General features: G+C 41.3%; 1 protein-coding gene across 3 annotated transcripts in view; it reads right to left on the minus strand.

Moving 5' to 3' along the window:
* The window catches only part of LOC122813994, a 256,454-nt gene that overhangs the window by 8,524 nt on the left and 225,549 nt on the right, over positions 1 to 22,381 (minus strand). For all 3 annotated transcript variants that reach the window (XM_044086568.1, XM_044086569.1, XM_044086570.1), the window contains one exon: positions 20,443 to 20,508. In XM_044086568.1, coding sequence (XP_043942503.1) covers positions 20,443 to 20,508 — 66 coding nt within the window. The remainder of the gene's footprint in view (positions 1 to 20,442; positions 20,509 to 22,381) is intronic.

Genomic DNA, 22,381 nt, shown 5'->3' on the forward strand with positions numbered 1-22,381 from the left:
ATATTACGTGGTCGATATTTAGGTGTTCAATCACCTAATCATTCGATCATGTAATATAGACCCTGATTTCTGTGGCTTATTGAGCTACTCTTGTGTAACTTAAAAGACTGTGGCTGACTATAGATACATGCACTAGTGGATGCCTGGCCTGTGCACACTCCCTGGTAAGGCTACATCGGCACCTAATCCACCCTCCTTCTGTTATTTCTAATCACTGCTAGCGTGATGTTCAGCATGGTTCCTTATACAGTAATTCCCTTATGCCATTATTCCTAGCTGTCTTATTATGATACTGGGGTACTTGCAGGTGGCCTAGTGGTGCACTGTCCATACATTTTCTGCATCATCAATGAACTGCAGCACTCCAGATGCCATGGCTACAAGAGGAAAGGAATGAGCAACTACCATCTACTATTTCTCCTGGCAATGTCCTCTGACACCAGTCCTACCCTGTCTGATAGACCCTGGAAGGCTGATGCTGCAGCTGACTTTCTTTAATGGAGAGAGGACACAGGAGAAGGAGCACCATGTGGAATGTCAGTTAAGCTGCCATTACGTGCACTGCATCTGCCCCTTCTTCCATGGGTTGGTTTGGATATAAATGTTAAAAAAGAGTTTTGCTTTATAGTGGCAGATGTGGGGCCTCTTCACTTAATCATCATCTTCAGTATGGGAATGAATGGGCAAGCAAATGAGAAGTGTTGGGGTACCAGTCACTGGAGGTCTGCAAAGAAAAATAATAAAATTAAAATAAAGTAACACCTCATGCTTTTGTGAGATGTTTTCTCCATTTAATGGGATTTCATGTTATTGTCACTCATCTTGTTTAGTTCCTGCATTTAGTAATATCCTTTGGGTCAAGCAGAAAGGGACCTGATCCAAACCTTACTCTCAGTGACTGATTATCTTGCTACTGACAAACTCTAGAGGAAGTCTGGTAACAGTCAGTATCGGCTGCATTGCACATCTCATTGTCTGTTTTTGTAGAAAAGGAAGTAAAACTTGAAGAAAGCACAGCACTGTTCTTAAGCCCAGGTATCTGACTTCACAGTAATTATGTGCACTAGTGCAGGGAGTATTTTGGAAATGCATATGCACTGAGCAGAGGATTATGTGTGTGTGTGTGAACAATAGTTTGTAGGCGGCCCTACGGATATGTGCACAAGTGTTAGAGAAGTCTTGCGGCTGTCCATGAGTGTGTATGAATACCAGGTTGTATAGGGCCCTACTGTACATGGGATCCAGTGGCTCTGCATGCAGCAGTGAAAAGAGGGCCTTGGGGTTATACATACTAGCTTGTAGGGGGCTTTGCAGGTATGTGTATTACTGTATAGGGAATCCCGGGACTGTGTATGCACCAGTGAGGACATGGATGTGGATACATAGACTACTTTGTAGAGGGCCCTATGAGTTTGTGGATTGGTGTACAGGTCTAATGTGAATATGTTTAGTGGTGTACTAAAGGCTTTGTAGTTATGTATTAGTATGTAAGATGCCCTGTGGGTATGTGCACTAATGTATAGGGGGACCTATGTTTATACATAAGTCAGTGAATAGGGTACCATGTGGATATGTACTCTAGTTTATAGGGGAGTCCCACAGGTATGTGCAGTAGTGCATATAGGGCCTAGTGACTGTGCATGCACTACTGAGTAGAAGAACATGTGTATATGTACACTAGTTTGAAAGGGGCTAATGTGTAGAGGAAAAGCGAGTATGTACAGTAGGTCTTGTGGCTATGATCACTAGTTTATAAGGAGTTGTGCAGGTATATGAGCTTGTATGTAGAGGGTAATGTGAGAATGTACATTGATGATAGGTCCTGTGGCTATGTCCTCTAGTATGTTGGGGCCACTGTGGGTATATGTACTAGCATACCTGAGGTTCTGTGGGTGAGTAACAAGTAGTGTCAATCATGACAGCCTTTTTTCTCACTCCTCCCATCAAGGGGATTAGGTAGGTTTTCATCCTACATTAGGAACTGCAACTATGTCTTGTGTCATGCTGTGCCTATGTCCATGCTGTGCTTATGTCCATGCTGTGCTGTGCCTATGTCCATGCTGTGTCATGCTGTGCCCATGTCCATGCTGTGCCTATGTCCAGTAACATGTTGTAGAGCTGTGCCTATGGAATGCACCATGTTAGGTTGTGGTGTTTTGCTGATGTCCCATGCAATGCTGTGAAACTGAATCAGTATCCCTGTTGTGTTGTAGTGCTGTCCCTGTGTCCCATTCTGTGTTGTGGTGCTACACCTATGTCCCATGCTGCGCTGTGGTTCTGTTTCTGTATTGCATGCAGTGTTGTGGTACTGTACTTGTATCTTGTGCCATGCTGTAGTTTTGTACCTGAGTCTCTAGCAGCACTGTGGTGCTGTGCCTACGTCCCATGCCAAACTGTGCTGTGCCTGTGTCCCTTGTAATACTGTGGTGCTATGCCTGTGTCCCATGCCATGCTGTGGTGCTGTGCTTGTGTCCCAAGCCAGGATGTGATGCTGTGCCTGTGTCCCATACCAGGTTGTAGTACTGTGCCTGTGTCCCAAGCCAAGTAGTGCTGCTGTGTCTATATCCCATGCCAGGCTGTGGTGCTATGCCTGTGTCTCATGCCATGTTGTATATCTGTGTGTGTGTGTGTGTGTGTGTGTGTGTGTGTGTGTGTGTGTGTGTGTGTGTGTGTGTGAGTGTGTGTGTGTCATGCAATGCTGTTATGCTATGCCTGTGTCCCCTGCTACATGCTGTTGTGCATATGTTCTGTGCTATTCTTTGGTGTTGTGCCTGTGTTCCATGCCATGTTGTGGTGCTATGTCTGTGTCCGATGCCATGTTGTGCTATGCCTGTGTCCCATGCCATGTTGTGGTGCTGTGTCTGTGTCCCATGACATGTTGTGGTGCTGTGCCTACATCCCATGCCATACTATGGTGCTGCGCCTGTGTCCCATGTCATGTTATGCTTTGTCTATGTCCTATGCCAGGCAGGGGTGCTGTGTCTGTGTCTCTTGCCATGTTATGGTATTGTGCCTGTGTCCCATGCCATGTTGTGGTTCTGTGTCTGTGTCCCATGCTATGTTGTACTATGTCTGTGTCCCATGCTATGTTGTGATGCTATGCCTGTGTCCCCTGCCCCATGCCATGTTATGCTTTGTCTACTGTATGTCCCATGCCATGTTGTGGTGCTAAGCCTATCTTCCATGCTAGGCTATAGTATTATGCCTGTGTTCCATGCTACACAGTAGTATTATGTGAGTGTTCCATGCCATGTTGTGGTGCTGTGCCTGTGTCCCATGCCATGTTGTGGTGCTATGCATGTGTCTCATGCCAGGCTGTAGATATGTGTGTGTGTCACATGTAATGCTGTTATGCTATGCCTGTGTCCCCTGCTATGTGCTGCCGTGCATATGTTCTGTACTATTCTTTGGTGTTTTGCCTGTGCCCCTTGCCATGTTGTGCTATGCCTGTGTCCCATGCCATGTTGTGGTGCTGTGCCTGTGTCCCATGTCATGTTGTACTGCTGTGCCTGTGTCCCATGTCATGTTGTGGTGCTGTGCCTGTGTTCCATGCCATGTTGTGGTGCTATGCTTGTGCACCATGTAATGTTATGGTGTTGTGCCTGTGTCCCATGTCATGTTGTGTGCTGTGCCTGTGTCCCATGTCATGTTGTGATGCTATGCCTGTGTCCCATGTCATGTTGTGGTGCTATGCCCATGTCCCATGCCATGCTATAGTGCTGTGCCTGTGTTCCATGCCATGTTACATTTTGTCTATGTCCTATGCCATGCTGTGGTGTTGTGTCTGTGTCCCATGCCATGTTGTGGTGCTGTGCCTGTGTTCCATGCCATGTTGCGGTGCTGTGTCTGTGTCCTATGCCATATTGTGTTATGTATGTGTCCCATGGCATATTGTGATGCTATGCCTGTGTCCCATACCATGTTGTGATCCTATGCCTGTGTCCCATGCCATGTTATGCTTTGTGTATGTCCCATGCCATGTTGTGGTGCTAAGCCTGTCTTCTGTTCTAGGCTGTAGTATTATGCCTGTGTTCCATGCTACGCAGTAGTATTATGCAAGTGTTCCATGCTATGTTGTGGTGCTGTGTCTGTGTCCCATGCCATGTTGTGATGCTCTGCCTGTGTCCCATTCCATGTTATGCTTTACCAATAACTAAAAACGCACAAACTCAAAACAAGTAATCCAAACCAAAGGGGCCAAAAAGGAAGTCACCAACCAAACTACACAATGGTATATCTGACTGCTTTTGTCTTTATTTATAAGACTTTTTCAGAGTAAAAACATCTTAAAGCATTCAACATTTAAGTCACAGAAAATGCATCACATGATTTAAATACAGCCCTCTCATTACCCAATAAAATACCAAACAATATTAAAATCCATGGTAACCATATGAATATGTAACATTAACCGCTGTTAAAAAATATTTTTATATACTCAAAAAAATATAGACTTAAAATTTTTGAAATAAACATAATACAACATAAGATTTTAACCTTAATACATTCATAATGGAAATATATTAATTTAAACCAGGGAAAACCCCAGCATTTAGCTTACATTGCCACAGTAACTCACATTGTTCTAATAAATCTTCCCATGTCCCATGCCATGTTGTGCTGTGCCTGTGTCCCATGCAATACTGTGGTGCTGTGCCTATGTCCCATGCCATGCTGTGCCTGTGTCCCATGTCATGTTGTGGTGCTGTTCCTGTGTTCCATGCCATGTTATGGTGCTGTGCCTGTGTCCCATGTCATGTTGTGATGCTGTGCCTGTGTTCCATGCCATGTTATGGTGCTGTACCTATGTCCCATGTAATGTTGTGGTGCTGTACCTGTGTCCCATGTAATGTTGTGGTGCTGTGCCTGTGTCCCATGTCATGCTGTAGTGCTGTGTCTCTGTCCCATGCCACATTATGCTTGGTCTGTGTATCATGCCATGTTGTGCTATGCCTGTGTCCCATGCAATACTGTGGTGCTATGCCTGTGTCCCATGCAATACTATGGTGCTGTCCCTGTGTCCCATGCCATGCTGTGGTGCTGTGCCTGTGTCCCATGTCATGTTGCAATGCTGTGGCTGTATTCCATGTGATGTTGTGATGCTATCCCTGTGTCCCATGCCATGTTACTCTGTGCCTGTGTCCCATGCAATACTGTGGTGCTGTGTCTGTGTTCCATGCCATGCTGTGGTGTTGTGCCTGTGTCCTATGCCATGTTGTACACTGCCTGTGTCCCAACCAATGCTGTGGTGCTGTGCCTGTGTCTCATGTCATGCTGTGGGATTGTGGCTATATCACATGCCATCCCATGGCTCTGTGCCTGTGTCCAATGCCATGTTGTGGTGCTGTCTATGAGCATTTTACCCTGTGCAAATGCTGACTGGCAGTTTCTTTACCATCCTTAGTCTGAGGGTCAGAGTTCAGGTTGAGGTCTCTGATATATATCATCTGTCTAGCATCCTACATCTGAGGTCTGCTGTTATGGTGCCAGTTATCTAACAGCATGTCAACAATGGGACAAAAAAGCAACATTTTCTATTTGCTCTCAGTACTGTCCTCACTCCTGCAGTGCATTCTTTTGTACTGTGTTTCACCAGTACTAAAAAGATAAAGATTACTACACTCATTAGCCATGAGTTTACCACCCTCTCTAGTAACCATTTACATACAGATATTTTTAAATAGTGAGGATTGCTCCATGTGTTCTGCTTGGGTCTATATTAGATCATCGAAACGGCAGAATTTTGAATGATCTAATATTGAACCCAGTATCGCGAATGTTGAAAACAGCAAAGCTGCACAAAACCGAATTCTTTCCTAGAGAAAGAATTTGGTTGGCCGTTATTGTGGCTTCGCTGTTTTTAGCGATGCAGTGTAAAGTTACGGGTTGGGTTAAGGTAAGTGTGTGATTGTTTTGACATTCGGGTTAGGGTGCGGGTTTGGTGAATTAGGGTTAGGGCGCAGGTCAGGTAAGTGTGCGATCGTGACAGAATTTGGGGTTGGGGTGGGTTAAGTGATTTAGGGTTAGGACGCGGGTGAGGTGAGGGTGTGATAGTGATAATTTGGGGTTAGGGGTGGGTTAAGTGAGTTAGGGTTAGGGCGCGGGTGAGGTGAGTGTGCGATAGTGATGGACCTTAGGGTTAGGGGTCTGGGTTAAGGTAAGTAGATAGATAGTAGTGTAGTGTAGGGTTAGATGTAACTTTTAAATGTATGTGCATGGATTGCTGCTTTTTAGTGTGCTTGTGGTGAATGTGTCTTTCTTGGAACAGCAAATTTTTTCCCTGGGAAAAAGTTTGCTGTTTTGAGGTTTCGATATTGTTAGGGTTCGGATTTTGCAGTTCAACGTTACGGCATTCAATAGTGAGCCATTTCGATGATCTGATATAGACCAGTTCTGCTTATCTCATTAACCCCCCCCCCACACACACACACACACACACACACACACACACACACACACACACACACACACACACGCACACACGCACACACGCACACACGCACACACACACACACACACACACACACACACACACACACACACACACACTTAAATGCATCTTTTACCATTTACATAAAACTCTACCTTGTGAAAAAAACAAAAGATATGACATCATCTTGAGACTGTATCACTTTGGAAAGCTTAGCATTCATGTGAAACTGCCTGTTTGACCCAAGAATAATGAACACCAGAATACAAAGCAGGAAGTCCTGTATCCCTGATGGAACAAAATTAAGGATTATGGCCACCCTGGGCTTACTAGAAAGGTCTGCTATCCTACTTTTGTCATCCTTAAATACAGAAGCTCCTTCTTCAGGTAAAGAATCAGCATCATACATGGAAATAGTGTCCTCTTCTTATTCACAAAGATCTGACTGCCAGTTCCTTTGAACTTTTGTTACAGAGAATGGTGCTGCTGGCTTTTATCTAGTTTATTTATCAGAAGCTTATCCTAAACTCTAGACTTTCTGCTTAGCTGGCAGAAAGTCAATAAGCGAAAGTTATTTTCAGCATTTTTGTGAAGAGGGTCCTGTTTCCAACTGTTTTGTTACCTGTTTTATAATAATGCCAGAATGATTGTTCCAGAGGATATTAAGTTTAACTGTTTGCTGAAAAGTCATCTGCTCATCACAGAACCATTCATGACTGAGACTTTCTGCAGATGCCTGAAACTGCTACTTTTAAATGTGCTACGCTAGCTTGAGCCAATCACATATAATTTAACTATACAGACTCCCATGCAGTGGCTGATGTCTTGACTGGCTCCCTGAGTGAGCACAGCCTTACAACTTACAACTGGTGTAAGGTATTGAAAAAGCTTACAAATTCTGCCACCATCTTGGTACAAAGGCAGACTTTTCTTACACTCAAATACCAGCCATGATGCAGAAATACGTTTCTGGTAGAGGAGTGGCTGGAAGGGGAATGGAGAACTTCTCTTACCTTCTACTTTCTTTGGTGGTGGAAGCATATTGTGATCACTGTTGTATGATATCTGAGGAGGTAGTGGGCCTTGCAGATTGCATCATAAATATATAACATGAACAAATGAGAACATGAATGTACAAACCTGCACATAAATTCATCTAGTTCTGCAATACTGTTAATGCTATGGAGGTCATCTCTTGCTTGTTTACCTGTTCTGCTCAGTCTGCTGGTTAAACATAGATCAAGCTGTAATAACAGTCTTTTTTTGCTGTGTAGGTTGCTCTTAGCACTACTGAATTAGGCACCAAATGGCTTATGACTTCCAAAGCAAAATATGGAATTGTATACACACATATCTTCCAAATGGTCAGCACATTGGGACTTGGCTTAATAAAACTACCTCCATATTTTCCATTCTCATCTGTCTCATTATTAATATTCCTGAATAGTTATAAAATCTTCAGTCAGTTGCTCCCCTCCCTCAACAAATGACCAGTGTCCCCTTCTGTCTCACTGGTCTTTCAATATGTGCAAATATCCTCCTGCTATTATTCAAATTAGACAAATTCCTAAGGATTCCTCCAGCACAGCTGACCAAGAAACAGAACTCATTAACTGTTTTCTTCCTGTATCCATACACCAACCCCACCTGCACTCTAGCTACATTTTACAATATTCTTTGACCTATTCAAGACAAGCTTTCAGTCAAAAATAGTTTAAAAATAAAAGAGTCTATAACACTCCTCAGATAAACGTTACACTAAGAAATCTGATTAGAGTAAGGGAAAAGACTGGAGAGCATGGGAAAGCAAACCAAATTATAACCCAGTCCATAACAAATATATAGACCAGAATAAAAACTAAAGAAGCAAGTCTTATACTTCAGATTGCCCCAACAATCACAACTAGGCCATCCAAAAGGATCTGGGCAAGAACAAATTAGCTCATCCAGAATCATTCTCAAATTAAAAAATGCCAATTAATCTATACATCTCAACATTCTTAACCAATGTTAATGATGGGGAACAGGAAAGTCATCCCTGGTTCAGCACCTATGGACACAGGCAGCCTGTAAATGGTTCATTTCTTAGGCCCATGCTTGAAAATGTTTCATCTTCCAAGCTCCTGCTTACACTTATCAAGGGCACAAGAAAGTACAGTTGTGTACACTTACCATAAATGTAGATGTTCGAGTATATTCACTGTTGCAGTCATTACATTTGGGTTATCTGCTTGCAGGTAGCTCTCAGTCAGCCTGATTAACAAAGTATTGGGTCCTGCATCAGTTGCTGTCCCTTCTTCCATGATGTCAGGTTGTCAGGGGTATAAAACATGCAGCCGACACCATTACATCAATTTTTCTTGCCCCAGATGTCAGGTGCCCCCTAATGGGAAGCAATTAAATATAAAAGCACAAAGATTTACCTCCACCAAAAAGCAAATACACCAAAAAGGCTTTTAAGCATAGTAAAGGAAAGTAGAGGTATAGCCAAAATAAGTTAGGGGGCTGGAAAGAGGGTAACCAGGACTGCAACAGTGAATACACTCGAACATCTACATTTATGGTAAGTGTACACAACTGTACTATGTTCTTCATATTTCACTATTGCAGTCATTACATTTGGGTAGATTCCCAAAGCTATGGTTGGGAGGAAGAATTTAGATAGCATTAGGGCCAGCTATAAGGCCCTGCAAGACTGCAGTGGCAAAGCCAGCTCTGGATTTAGAGAAAACTGGCAAATGATAATGCTTGGTGAAAGTATGCACAGAACTCCACGTAGCAGCTTCTAGGATGTCCCTGGTAGGGGCGCCTCTGAGAAAGGTTGTAGAGGTAGATGCAGCCCTGGTGGAGTGAGGTCTGATCCCCTGTGGGATAGGTTTTCCATGGTGCTTATAGCAGAAATGAATGCAATGGCTTATCCATTTAGAAATGGTTTGCTCTGAAATAGCCTTCCCCTCTGCCCCTGTAGCAAATGCCTCCAGCAGTTGTTCAGATTTCCTTTGAGGTTTAGTCCTGTCCAAGTAGAATCTAAGCTGTCTGTGCACATCTAAGGAACGCATCTGTTCCCCTTTATTCTGTGGATTGGGAAAGAAGGTTGGCAAATGAATGGACTGATTAAGAGCCACACTGGATACCACCTTGAGCATGAAGGATGGATTAGTTCTGAGGGACACCCTGTCCGTACGAAAGATGATGAAAGGCTCCACTGCCCTAAGGGCCAGTAATTCAGATACACTTCTAGCTGAAGTGATTGCTAAAAGGAAAGCTGTTTTCCAAGAAAGAAATTTTAAGTCTGCAGTAGCAGCTGACTTGAAAGGAGGAAGAGTGAGTTTCTCCAAGACAAAGTTAAGGTCCCAGGCTGAGGTTGGAGATCTCCTGGGTGGTCTCAAATTTTTGGCCCCTCTGAGGAACTGCTTGAGCAGTGGATGAGAGAAGAGGGGTGGTTCTGTGTTATAATGAGCTGAAACGGCTGTGATGTGGATTTTAATGGAGGAAAAAGACAGGCCCTTATGAAGCATCTCAATTAAGTATTGCAAAATCTGAGGTAAATTGGGCGCTGCTGTGATCATCCCTTGAGACTGGTCCCAGGCACAGAATCTTTTCCATTTTTCAGCATAAGATTTTCTAGTACTAGGCCTCCTTGCCTTTAAAATGATATCCATTACAGGTTTGCTGAGGGATGGTAAAGGAGAGATTAAGTAATTAGCCAGGCTGCAAGGTTCAGTGTTTGAAGTTGAGGGTGCAGAATCTGGTTCTCCTGCTGAGACGGCAGGGAAGGAGTCTGAGGCAGGTGCCATGGAGATAACCATGACACACTGCACAGGAGGGGGTACCAGTGTTTTTGGGCGGCCAGTCTGGAGCAATCAAAATCATCCTTGGTTTGTCCTGTTTGATTTTTAGTAGTGCTTTGGAGAGCAGAGGCAGAGGGGGAAGACACAGACTGATAGGTTTTTCCAGCTGAAGGACAGAGCATCCACTTTCCAGGCTTGTTTGTGGAGAGTCCTTGTGAAAAATTTGTCCAAGTGGTAGTTCTGGGGAGAGGGAAACAGGTCTATATCTGGGCTCCCCCATTTGCTTGTCAACATGTTGAAAATTCTTGGTTCCAGTTTCCACTCGTGTGGGTACATGAGGTTTCTGCTTAGTCCGTCTGCCAGTGTATTTAATTTTCCTGGCAGGAATTGAGCTTGTAGGTGCACTTGGTAGCTCAAGGCTCTGTTCCATAATGACATGACTAGTCTGCAGAGGGGGTAAGAATGTGTACCCCCCTGCTTGTTTATGTACCACATAACAGTGGTGCTGTCCATCTTTACCATTAGTTGTCCTGGAAGAATGTGGTCCTTGAAGGCTGTCAGAGTATTCTGTACAGCTAACATTTCTTTTTGACTGATATGCAGGTGCATTTGGCTTGGGTTCCATTTGCCCTGAATGCACTTCCCTGCCAGGTGAGCCCCCCATGCATAGTCTGATGCATCTGTTGTTAGGGTTTGGGCGGCAGGGGGGTGGTGTGAAAGGTAGTCCCTTGTTTTGGTGGCAGGCCTCTGCCCACCAAAGGAACTCTAGGCATAGGTAAAGTATGATAGGAATCATTGTTTCCAGGTCTTGAGAATGTTGACACCATAGGATTTTTAGATACCACTGTAGTTTCCTCATATGCAGTCTTGCATATGGAATTAGAAGAATGCAGGAGGCCATGAACCCCAAGGCTTGCAGTATTTGTCTTGCAGATAGCAGAGTTTTTGTGGCCACTTGTTTGAAGTAGTTTGTCAAATGAATTTGTTTCTCTGGTGTGAGGTAAGCCATCTGGGAAATTTTATTCAAGCTTGCTCCCAGGAATATAATTTGTTGACAGGGTACCAGGTGTGATTTCTTTTCATTTATGGTATACTCCAGACACGTTATAACCCTTTGTACAAAGGCCAGATGATTCAAAAGTATGTGCTGGCTTTCTGCCTGAATTAGGTAATCGTCCAGGTATGGGTATATTTGAATATTTCTTTGCCTGCAAAATGCCATAACTGGAGCTAAGCACTTTGTGAATACCCTGGGCACAGTAGATAAGCCAAAGGGCAATGCAGAGAACTGATAGTGCGCGTAGTCTGCTTTGAAGCATAGGTATCTTCTGCAAGATTCCCTGATTCGGATGTGCAGGTATGCTTCTTTTAAATCTAGTGTTGCCAACCAGGCATCTTTGCCAAGCATAGGAAGTAATTGGTGAAGAGTCAGCATCTTAAATTTTGGAATTTTCAAATAGGTGTTTAGAGTAGACAGGTCCAGGATAGGATGCCATGAATTGTCTTTTCTTTGTACCAGGAAAAGTCTCAAGTAGAAACCTTGTCCCTTTTCCTCTTCTGGTACCAGCTGAATAGTCCCGATGCTTAACAGTGAAAGTACTTGTTTTTGGGCCTCTGCCCACTGATTTGGGGGTAGGTCCGGCCACCTGCATGGTGTTGGCAACATGTGGAATTGAAATCTGCATCCCTGGGACACTATATTTAAAACCCATTTGTCCTGGGTAATGAGTTCCCAATTCTTTGCATGAAGAGCAATCTTTCCCCCCAAAGGGGCAGTCAGTTGATAAGTGCTTGGAAATTTTAAAAGCAAGTCATTGAGACAGTTTACCATAGGGGGGTGTCTTATTATTCCCAGATTTGGAAATGGAGGCCCCCCACTGCTTAGTTCTGTGTGTCCCCTGGGACTGAAACCTGGGGTTTTTGCTGTGTCTGGGTTTGGCTTGAGAAGACCTGGAAGGGGCTGGAAAGGACCAATTCTTAGAGGGCCACTGCTTACTAAATCTAGGAGGCTGAACTTGTAAAAAATCTTTAACAGTTTGCATAGATTTAGCGTTATCTTCCATCTTTTTAAGAACTTCTTCAGCCTTGTTGCCAAACAGGCGGTCCTGATTTAAAGGAGCATTCAACAATTTAGCTTTAACATGATCAGGCAAAGATTGCTCCTTGAGCCAAGCATGCCTTCTGAGCACAGACCCAGTAACAGCAGCCCTGCAAGAGGCCTCTAATGAATCAAAACCACATTGCAAAGTATGTTTTCCAACTTGTTCAACAGAATGCATTAAATCCTGTAATTCTTTATTTTCCACACAGTCAGGAATCAACATCAGTTTCTGTTTAAGCAGTCCAACAACATGTTGCTGATACTTTAACATATGAAACTGGCAGTATAAAGCCCTAATGGCCAAGGTTGCAGAAGTGTAAACCTTCTTACCCCATCTGTCCAGCGCCCTGGAATCTCTATCAGAAGGAGTAGGATTTGTAGCAGTAGAAGCCTTAATGCCCTTGGGCTCCTGTGAAATAGTCTCTGGATCTGCACTAGGATTTTTAAAAAGGAACTTGTAGGACTCAGGGACCCTGTAGTATCTGTCAGGTTTTCTGGGAGCAGGAGGCAGGGAATCAGGGGCTGAACAAGATTCTGAAAAAGCATCACCAACAATGTCTAGTACAGGAGGAATAGCTAAAGGCCTATGCTGAGGTAGGAGAAGGAAATCCCTAAGCCTCTTTTTTGAATCAGAAAAATCCTAGCTTTCCCAATGGAAATGCTCCCTTAGAGTATGTAAGGTTTCCCCAAAAGAAAAATCCTCAGGAGGGAAAGCAGAGGGAATGGAGTCCTCTGCATCAGAATCTTCATAAGTAGATAAGGGCAAATCCAGATCATCAGAAGAATCAGAAAAAAAATGAATTCTGATCAGAAGATTCATAATCAACTTCAGTCCTAGGCCTCTTAGAAGGGGGGGGGGGGGGTTGGCTACCCCTGATTAGTGTTATTAGATCTTCAGCCATTCTTATCATTTGTTTTTTAGGCATAGAGGCCTGAGCATGTGGCCTGTGCGTTGGTTTTTTAGGCGTAGATCGAGATTTAAGCCTAAGTAAAGAAGGAGGTGTCAGTTTAATATGCAAGTCTGTAGGCCTGAATACACCCTCAGAAGCCGGTGCTTGCACAGCGGATCTGGACCCATCCAAGGTAGAGACATCCGCGGGCTCCATGGTTGAAGCAGGTCACAGCATATCGGGCTCTGAATGGGTCTCAGTAGAGGCCTGCGAATCAGAAGTAGCGGGTATCAGGGGCTGCGAAAGTGCCTCACTGAGTACCGGTGAACTGGCGACTGGCTTAGGAGAAGTGTTGTCGGCGGTTTTGGACCTCGGTGGCCTGTCTCTGTCTTTATCTTTGCATTTTTCGGAATCCTGGTAGTCGGATGGCTAACCGATGACATTTCTTGATAATTAAACCAAGAACCAAAATATTTAGAGGTGAAAATATACCGACGACGGATAGTGCACTGATTAAATAAAGCACAAAACCGACAGCAAGGTACATCGTGGTCAGGGCCTAGACAAGGAATACAGTACGAATGAAAATTTTAATGAGGTATTTGCTTTCCACAAGTAATGCAATTATTAACGTTTACTGACATCGGTATGGAGCAAGAAAGAATTTCCCCAATGGGGTACTTAGCTTTAGTTAAAGACTTTGGTTATGAAACTCGAAAACGAAAATTTCAGGAGTCGGCCGACCGGCACTTGTGAACTGCTTCTGCTTTGGGCACCACACGGCAAGAAAGACTGATGTAATGGCGTTGGCTGCATGTTTTATACCTCTGACAACCAGACATCATGGAAGAAGGGACTGCAACCAATGCAGGACCCAAGACTTTGTTAATCAGGCCGACTTGAGAGCTAACTGAAAGCAGATAACCCAAATGTAATGACTGCAACAGTGAAACACGAAGAACATCTTAGAGATTTGAGATGCATGGCTAGGCTTTAAAAGGTCCTTGGGGTCATTAGACTAGTGAACACATATTAACCTATAAACAGCTCAGCTTAACTCAAATTATGGAACAGCAGCAAAAGTCATAGATCAAGGTTCAGTCCTTGGCCTTCTACTGTTATCTTTTTTCATTACCAACCTACAGCAAGAAATCTGCTGTTTTATTTTGAGGATATTAGGGACCACAACACAAACACACATCCATGTGTTGGAAACAACCCTCTAGTATAACTTCTGTCTACTACAAAACTAGTTATCTACAAATAATTTAGAGACTAACACATACGTGTCAAATGTAATGCTTCCTAACACCACTTAAAATTACAGAAAGCCTCCTCTCAACAAGTATCCATTAAAGTTGCAGATGTGCTTTTCTTCACTAATGTTCATAGGTTCATAGGTAGGTACTAGGCTATCTGCCCGAGGGCATTTATAAGCCTAGCCAGAGTGTGTCAGTTTTTGCTGCCCTATTGATTAATTAACTGAGCCTCTGTCAAGAAGAGCCAATGAAGTGATCCCAGGGGTGTATTTTCTGTTACCCATCCACTCGTCAAGGTTTCTCTTGAAGAGTGTTAGTGAGGGGCTCTGCCTAATGTAGTTAGGAATTTTGTTCCAAAGCATGGGGAGTCTCTGTGACAGGAATCCATCCCTCCAGCATGTTCTATTTATTGTTGTGGCGAGGTTTAGCTCACTAGAGCGAGTGGCTCGCAGTGACTTGGATTTCTTTAGGTGGAGCATGTCCATCAATTCTGAGTTGGACATGGCTTTGTAAGTCAGGCAGAGATCACCTTTGAGTAAGCGATATGCCACTGAGTACAGCTGGAGTTTTTCCAGTCGGGCTGCATAGGACATATGTTTGAGACCAGTAATCCTCTTGGTGAGGTACTTTTGTGGTCTTTCCAGCTGTTGGAAGCTGTTGGAATAAAGACAGCCAAGAATTCTTAGTGATCAGAGTCTCTCTCATTTTATGTTCATATTGAACAACAGTCCTCTAACAATTACAAATTACTAACAATTTCTCCTTTTACTTCTCACTTTAGAAGCTAGAAGGGTCATTGAGCTAAACGTCCTCATCTCCAGGGCTAGAATATGGACTTCCCGTATTTGCAGTCATTGCTTTAGGAAATACAGATTTTTTTTATTTTTACAAAGGACAGAAAACAGATCTATTTTTTTGTAGCCCTCGCAATGTCAGGACCATCTCACTACACTAAAAAAGGTTAAATGGTTTTCAAAACACAGAGAACTTCCTTCCTGTTAAACACATTATTTATTTATTTAATTACTTAACTGATTAATCTGTTTAATTTTATTTTACATTTATTAGCTAGGCTAGTCTGACTGAGCAATGTCCATTTTCAGCAGAGGTGTGGAGAGAAAAGCTCCAGTGTTGTTTATACAAGCAGTCATAAAGGTAAATAACCAAAAACTCTAATGAAAATGAAAAACAGAAATAAACATAAATAACAGATGTTAGACATAAGCATTTGTAATGTACAACTTTGTAAAGTATGCACAGGAAAAATAGGGTAAGAAAGGAGGAAGTAGCTCAGTCATGAGAACAGAAAAGGAAAAGTATCGGGGAAGAAAACATTTAAAAGAAATGAAGAAATAATGTAACTGTTTCATGAGCTTTACTACCCTCCTCCTAGTAACAAACTTAAAAAGATATATATATATATATTCTCACATCATTTTTATAGGAGTCAAAATGACTTACTCCTTCTCACCTCCACAATGAACCATTGGTGAACACACATTTTCCAAAATTTCTGCTGCTATTTAGAATGCTCTTTCTGCAAATCTAAGATAAATTGACAATTTCACAAACAACTCAGAACATTTCTACAAAAGCAAATTAATTTGGTTGTTTTATTGACAATGGAGGTCATATTCTCATCAACCAAGCTTCCTGTCTCATACAGAACCACCCTCAACTGCTGTTGACATGTATTTTTATGCAATTATGATATAACTGATATCACTGGAAATAGGGTCATTTGTTATTGTATATGATGCATCTGATGTTATGGAAAATGTTATTTGTTGCACACACACACACACACACACACACACACACACACACACACATAGATGTGTGTGTGTGTGTTTGTGTGTGTGTGTATAAGTGTATGTTTCACAAGTCTTCTCTGTTTCTGCCTTTTGGTCAGGATGTGAATGAGTAGGGTATTTGGACCAACGAGTTATGTAGTTGATAGACATGTATACACATAAACACATACATAAAATAAATAAATTAATAACTGTCGTTAGTGTACTGTTACTTAGGCCTGGTAGTTCAGTACGTAGTGTTACGACTTTAGCTTCTAAAAAGCTTAATTTCAGGGTTTGATTCCCTCTGTCTCCATGTACAAGCTCTGTCACTGTAAACAACTTAACTAGACAGTGCTTTAGAACCACCACCTTAAAGGGACAATCCCAGTGTTTAAAATTCGGGTCAACATTTCTTCTGACCAAAGTAACACCCATGTAATCGCATCACTCACATTCCCACCCACAATTTCAATTTTCTCATAGATATCCTGTATAAGTTCAGTTCCAATCCCACTTTGCTTCCCTGTGTCAACTTTGCTTTAGTTTTCCGTTCCTGTCAGTTTTTCATTTGGGTTGAGATGGTGGGCACAGGCTAAAGTTCACATTGCTTTTTTATGGGAAAAAAAAAAGAATCTAGTTATATCTTCAGCACTGGGGTAAGACTGATGCCAGGGTTGAGGGGTGGGGTCACGTAAAGATTTCCCAGATTTTCTGAAAAATTTAAAAAAAATAAATAAAAATTGTGGGGATGTACTAACAGCTTGATTACTCAATTAGCAGAGCATGTGAGGAGTAGGACTCAAAGAGGGAAAATGTGAGATTCAATTTTTTTTTCTACCGTTACCTTTCCTCCGAGCTTGTGTGAACTTGAATATCATGTACATAGCGGTCAGGAGTATAGTGTATTACCCCACACTGGAGTGTGCCGATAGGCCTGAAACCTGCAAAAAGGCATTGCTTTATGTGTTTTGTAATGTTTGCAGACTTTGCAGACAATCACTTAGATCAGGATGTAATGTGTGTAGATTTTGAATGGCACGTGATAGTGTGCTGATTAAATAGTACAGTATCTCTCAAAACTGGCTCCTGTGATGCTGTCACCACTGTTATTATTTCTGATTTTGCCACTGCTTGTCTGACTAGTGCAAGCGTGAAAAGCATTAGTAGTATCTTACTGTTTCTGTTAGTACTTCGCAGTGGCTGCTTTTGCTACTCTTAGCATTACTGTTTCTGTTGTCATTGCTTCAAATACCTTACAAGCTGCAAATTAATGTCATTGGTCAAGATTTTCTGAAAAAGTAAAAAAAAATATATATATATATATATATATATATATATATATATATATATATATATATATATATATAAACCAGAAAAGGTGTGACGATGTACTAACGGCTTGTTTACTCAATTCCTATACAGCCGCAACCGCAAAGGCGGAAGCGCTAAAGCCGCTTTATCCATACTGTTTAGCGTGTTTAAGACACATTAAATCATTAGTTTTCTTAAAAAAAAAAAAAATCTCACAGGTGTTGATTTGCTTTGTCTGCATTTCAGTTTTTTAGATTTTTTTTTTTTTTTCATTGTACATGGTCACATTTCCGGGAAGGTCTTAGGCAATTGATTTGATGTATACATGTTTCTATGTCACTCGTTTTTTAATCTTTTCCTGAAAGCCACTAATCTGAGAGCAACTCTGATCTTAGTATTTAAAATCTATGCTGTGGAGCAAGTGAGTGGGCTAGCAATTGCAAAATCACAAATTAAGCAGGATTTCATTGAACAACATAAATGCAGGATTTCAATGAGTAACATAAATGCAGAATTATTAGACTTTAGTCAAAACTATGCCAAAAACTAGCTTAATCTCATTATTAAACAAACAGTGATTGCCGACTGGCATTTAAATTTCCATATTCATGAATTATGCATACAGTGGCTAACCTATTCTATGTGAGCACAAAGGAAAGGAAAAATAAGACTCAAAGATATGCTATGCTGCTCAGTACGAGTAATGAGATATAAGTAAAACTAAATGAGAACTACGTGACCACTCCTTCAACTAGGTAACATTAGTTACATTCAAGTATACTTGTAAATAGTACAACAGAAGCTGCATGGTATAAGCCTGATATATTTGCTACATCAGTCTTGCAGATTTTGAGTAGTTCAAATAGGTTCATAGGTAGGTACTAGGCTATTGGCCCTAGGGCCTATATAAGCCTAGCCAAAAAGGTACCCTGGCTTTCCCCACCCAAGAAAATTATTTTCCTGTGCCCCTGTCGAGCAGAGCCACAGCGGTGATCCCCGGGGTGAATTTCCTATTTCCCATCCAATCATCAAGATTTTTCTTGAACAGTACTAATGAGGAGCTTTGTTTAATATAGATAGGTAGTTTGTTCCAAAGTATGGGAAGTCTCTGGGACAGGAATCTATGCCTCCAGCATGTTCTGTTTATTGTGGTGACAAGGTTTAGGTCCCTAGAGTATATAGCTCAGAGGGATTGGGATTTCTTTAAGTGGGGCATGTCCAACAGCTCTGAGTTTGACATAGCTTTGTATGTTAGGCAGAGATCACCTCTGAGTAGGTGATATGCAACAGAGTAAGCTGGAGTTTTTTGAGACGGTCTGTGTAGGGCATCTGTTTGCGGCTGGTAATCCTCTTTGTGAGGTATTTCTGCAGCCTTTCCAGTTGTTGTAGATGTCTTGTGAGGTACATACCAAAAGGAGCATTGTACTCTATAATGGGTCTAATGAGTGACGAGTAGAGGGGAACAATGACCTCTTTTTTCCTGGATGAGAAACCTTTTGTGATGAGGTGTACCATGTAGAAAGATTTCCTGACTACTGTGGCGATGTGATTATCAAAGGAGAGACTACTGTCTACCTGTGTCCCAAGGTCTCTTATCATACTTTCGGTGTTAAGTAGACTACCGCTTATGTGGTAGTTCATGGGTACAGAGTTTTTGCCAAAGGAGATGACAATGCACTTTTTGGCATTGAGCTTGAGGCCATGGCTTTGACACCAGGCAGCTGTCTCAGTGAGGCCCTTTTGTAGGATGTCCACATCATTAGGAGTTTCGATTATGGCTCCTAGTTTGCAGTCATCTGTGAACTTCATTAGCCAAAGACCCTCTGTGTTAGCCTGTACTTCTGAGAAGTAGATACCATACAGGAGAGGACCCAGGACTGAATCCTGTGGTACTCCACCTGTCACTGGTCTGAAGTTGGATTTGGAGTCTGCTACTTTCACAGTGTGGGTTCTGTCAGTGAGTCAGTTAGCAGCCAGTCTTGTGACATAGGTATTTATACCTAGTTTAGTGAGTTTATCTATAATTCCAGAGTGGGGGATGGTGTCAAAAGCCTTGGCAAGATCTAGATAGGCTGTGTGAACCATCTTACCCTCATCTACAGCTTTGGTGACTGCTTCAAAGAAGTCTATCAGGTTTAGGAGACATGATCTGCTTTTTACAAACCCGAACTGGGTGGGGTCCAGAGTTTGGACATTACCAATGTCGGTTTACAAGTTTCATGATGATACGTTCCATGGTCTTGCAGACCAGGCTCATCAGGCTAATGGGGCAGTAGTTCCCAGGGTCCATGGTGGCTCCCCCTTTGTGAAGTGGAATAACCATTGCTGTGCGCCTTTCAGTGGGCACAAAGCCTGAGGTGAGGCTATGACTGAACATGGTACTTAGGTGGGGTGCCAGTTCGTTCTGTGGTTCTTGTAGAACGCAGCCTGGGATGTTGTCAGGTCCCATGAATGCTGTGTTCTTGGCTTTGGAGAGTGTGTTTTTTACCCATGCAGCCGTGATTACAGGAACTTTGCATTCTTCCAGTATAGAGATGGGCCCTTTAGGGGGTGAGAGGGGGATAAAATTAGCACTGAACCTATCTGCCAGAATGTTGGCAATAGCAGTTGCTTCTGTATATTTAGTGTCATTGTGCTGTAACTTTAAAACAAACATTTGCATTTAGTAGGATAACTCAGTTAACAAGTGAACAAAACATAAAACTAAAAGACAGTATTTAACTGCATTCTGTGTACTTGGATAAAACCTGAATCACAGTTCAGAAAAGTCTATTCGGTCAGGCTATCTTAGCTGGTTAATAAGCAGATAAAAACAGACTGTCCGTACTTGAGTTTAATCATAAAAGTCAATTATTTATAAATACCTCTTGCTGTGCCAGTCTCTGCCTGAGGCTGTTCTGTTCTGCAAGGCTTTTCATTTTCTGTTTTTTCTAAACATGATACAAAACAAGAAAGAGAAGGAAAAAGAACTTAAGAAATGCAGTTTGATTCCTTGTGCATTTAGATTACAATTTATGTACTTTAAAAGCCCAATGCACACACAGCAAGCTGGCAGGGAAATACATATTTAAATCCACATACACATACATACATATATAAATATCAGATTTACTAGATCCTTTGAACCTTGTCCACTGTTCTTTACAACTCTGGATTTCCTGTCGTCTCTCAAAAACATGCCTAGTATCCATTGAAACTTGTCAATCTCTTTGCCTTCTTTATGTCAGTGGGGTGCTCCTTCTATGGTTTTACTTTTATATGGTTGAAGGTGTTCTTTCTTATAATGGTACTAAAACCTCAGATGTTGTAATTTGTTTCCTTCACCTCTTAAGACTATTCATCTCTGATCTCCTTTTGAGCAGAATCATAGCCATTGATGTGTCTGTGATTTCCTTACAGATCAGAATTAGATCACCCACTACTCTCTTTCGCTGGAGATTATCTCTGATGCTAATTTCCCCTTGGTTTTGTGATTAAGGTCACAACCTGTTTTCCTGTTTCATAGAGTTCCTTTCTTTAAATAAAAGTGTCACTGAAGTCGAAATAGAGTATTAATTGTCCAGATAGCTGTTGACTCATGTTAGGTGTTTTTTTATCAACATATGTGAAATAATGTAATACATTTGCCCCTCGGCATGAACTTGTATTACAAGTATATATTTAAGAAAAAAGAAAAGGGGGGAATGATTGATTATTTTATTATTGTATAACAGTACTTCATAGTTATTTTCTTGTTTCCACTATTTTCATTTGTATTTCTCATACATGAAGAGGAATAACAACTAACTAAACATAATTGCTCTTACTGAATTCTGTAGGAATTATTATATATTCAAAGGTTCTTTTCTTATTTTTAATAAGCACATAAAGCAATTATTTTCCTTCTGTATAAACTCACTTTGTTCTTAGTTACATGCACACTACTTCTTACAAAGAGACAGAAAGGAAAGAGGAAAAGGAAAGGCAAATATCTAATGAACAATAAATAGTTTTCTTCCTCTTCTTCGTTTACAATCTTTCACTAAAATGGTACTACAAATAACATGCTCTTAATTTTTAACTAATACTTGTCAAAAGTATTTAAATCTCCATAAGATAAACTATTTAAACAGAGGTCAATCGGTTATGTCTGTTTTCACAGATTCTATAGACTCTAGTTTGGTTAGGTAGTGTTGGATAGTCTGATAGGTTTTTTGTTTATCTGTTGGGATATGAATTTTGTTAATTCCACGTTTGTAATTAATTAATACCATTTACTACATAATTATTATTATTTTTTTTTTTTCTTTTGGCTGGATTGTTAGAATTCATACTCCATAAAATCATAAGACATGTTCTGTTACTAGCTTTCATTATATTAACTTATTTTATTCATAACTGTTTATATATATATATATATATATATATATATATATATATATATATATATATATATATTTAATACATCATATTCATGCATTTGTCCTTGTTATTGTTGAATATTAATAGCTTAAATAATCCAAGAAAAAGATGAAATCTGATATGAAATCTGAATACAAGTAAAGCTCAAGTGATTTTTCTTCAAGAAACACATATTAAACAAATGGAAAAGGATATTTGGAACCGTGGTAATTACATAATTCTGTCTCAATCTTCTTTTAAACGTAAGAGAAGTGGAATCATGATACTTTGGAAGAAAACATAGATTTTCTACAAATTATTCATAAATATGAAGATCAAGAGGGTTTTCTCACCCTTATAGCTATAAAATTTAATAACAGACTGTGGACTTTAGTAAATCTTTATTGGTTCCTGAGTATGAGT

The sequence above is a fragment of the Protopterus annectens genome, chromosome 10.part0 (assembly GCF_019279795.1).
Source record: "Protopterus annectens isolate FY-2018-M chromosome 10.part0, PAN1.0, whole genome shotgun sequence".
In the NCBI taxonomy this organism is placed as follows: Eukaryota; Metazoa; Chordata; order Ceratodontiformes; family Protopteridae; genus Protopterus; species Protopterus annectens.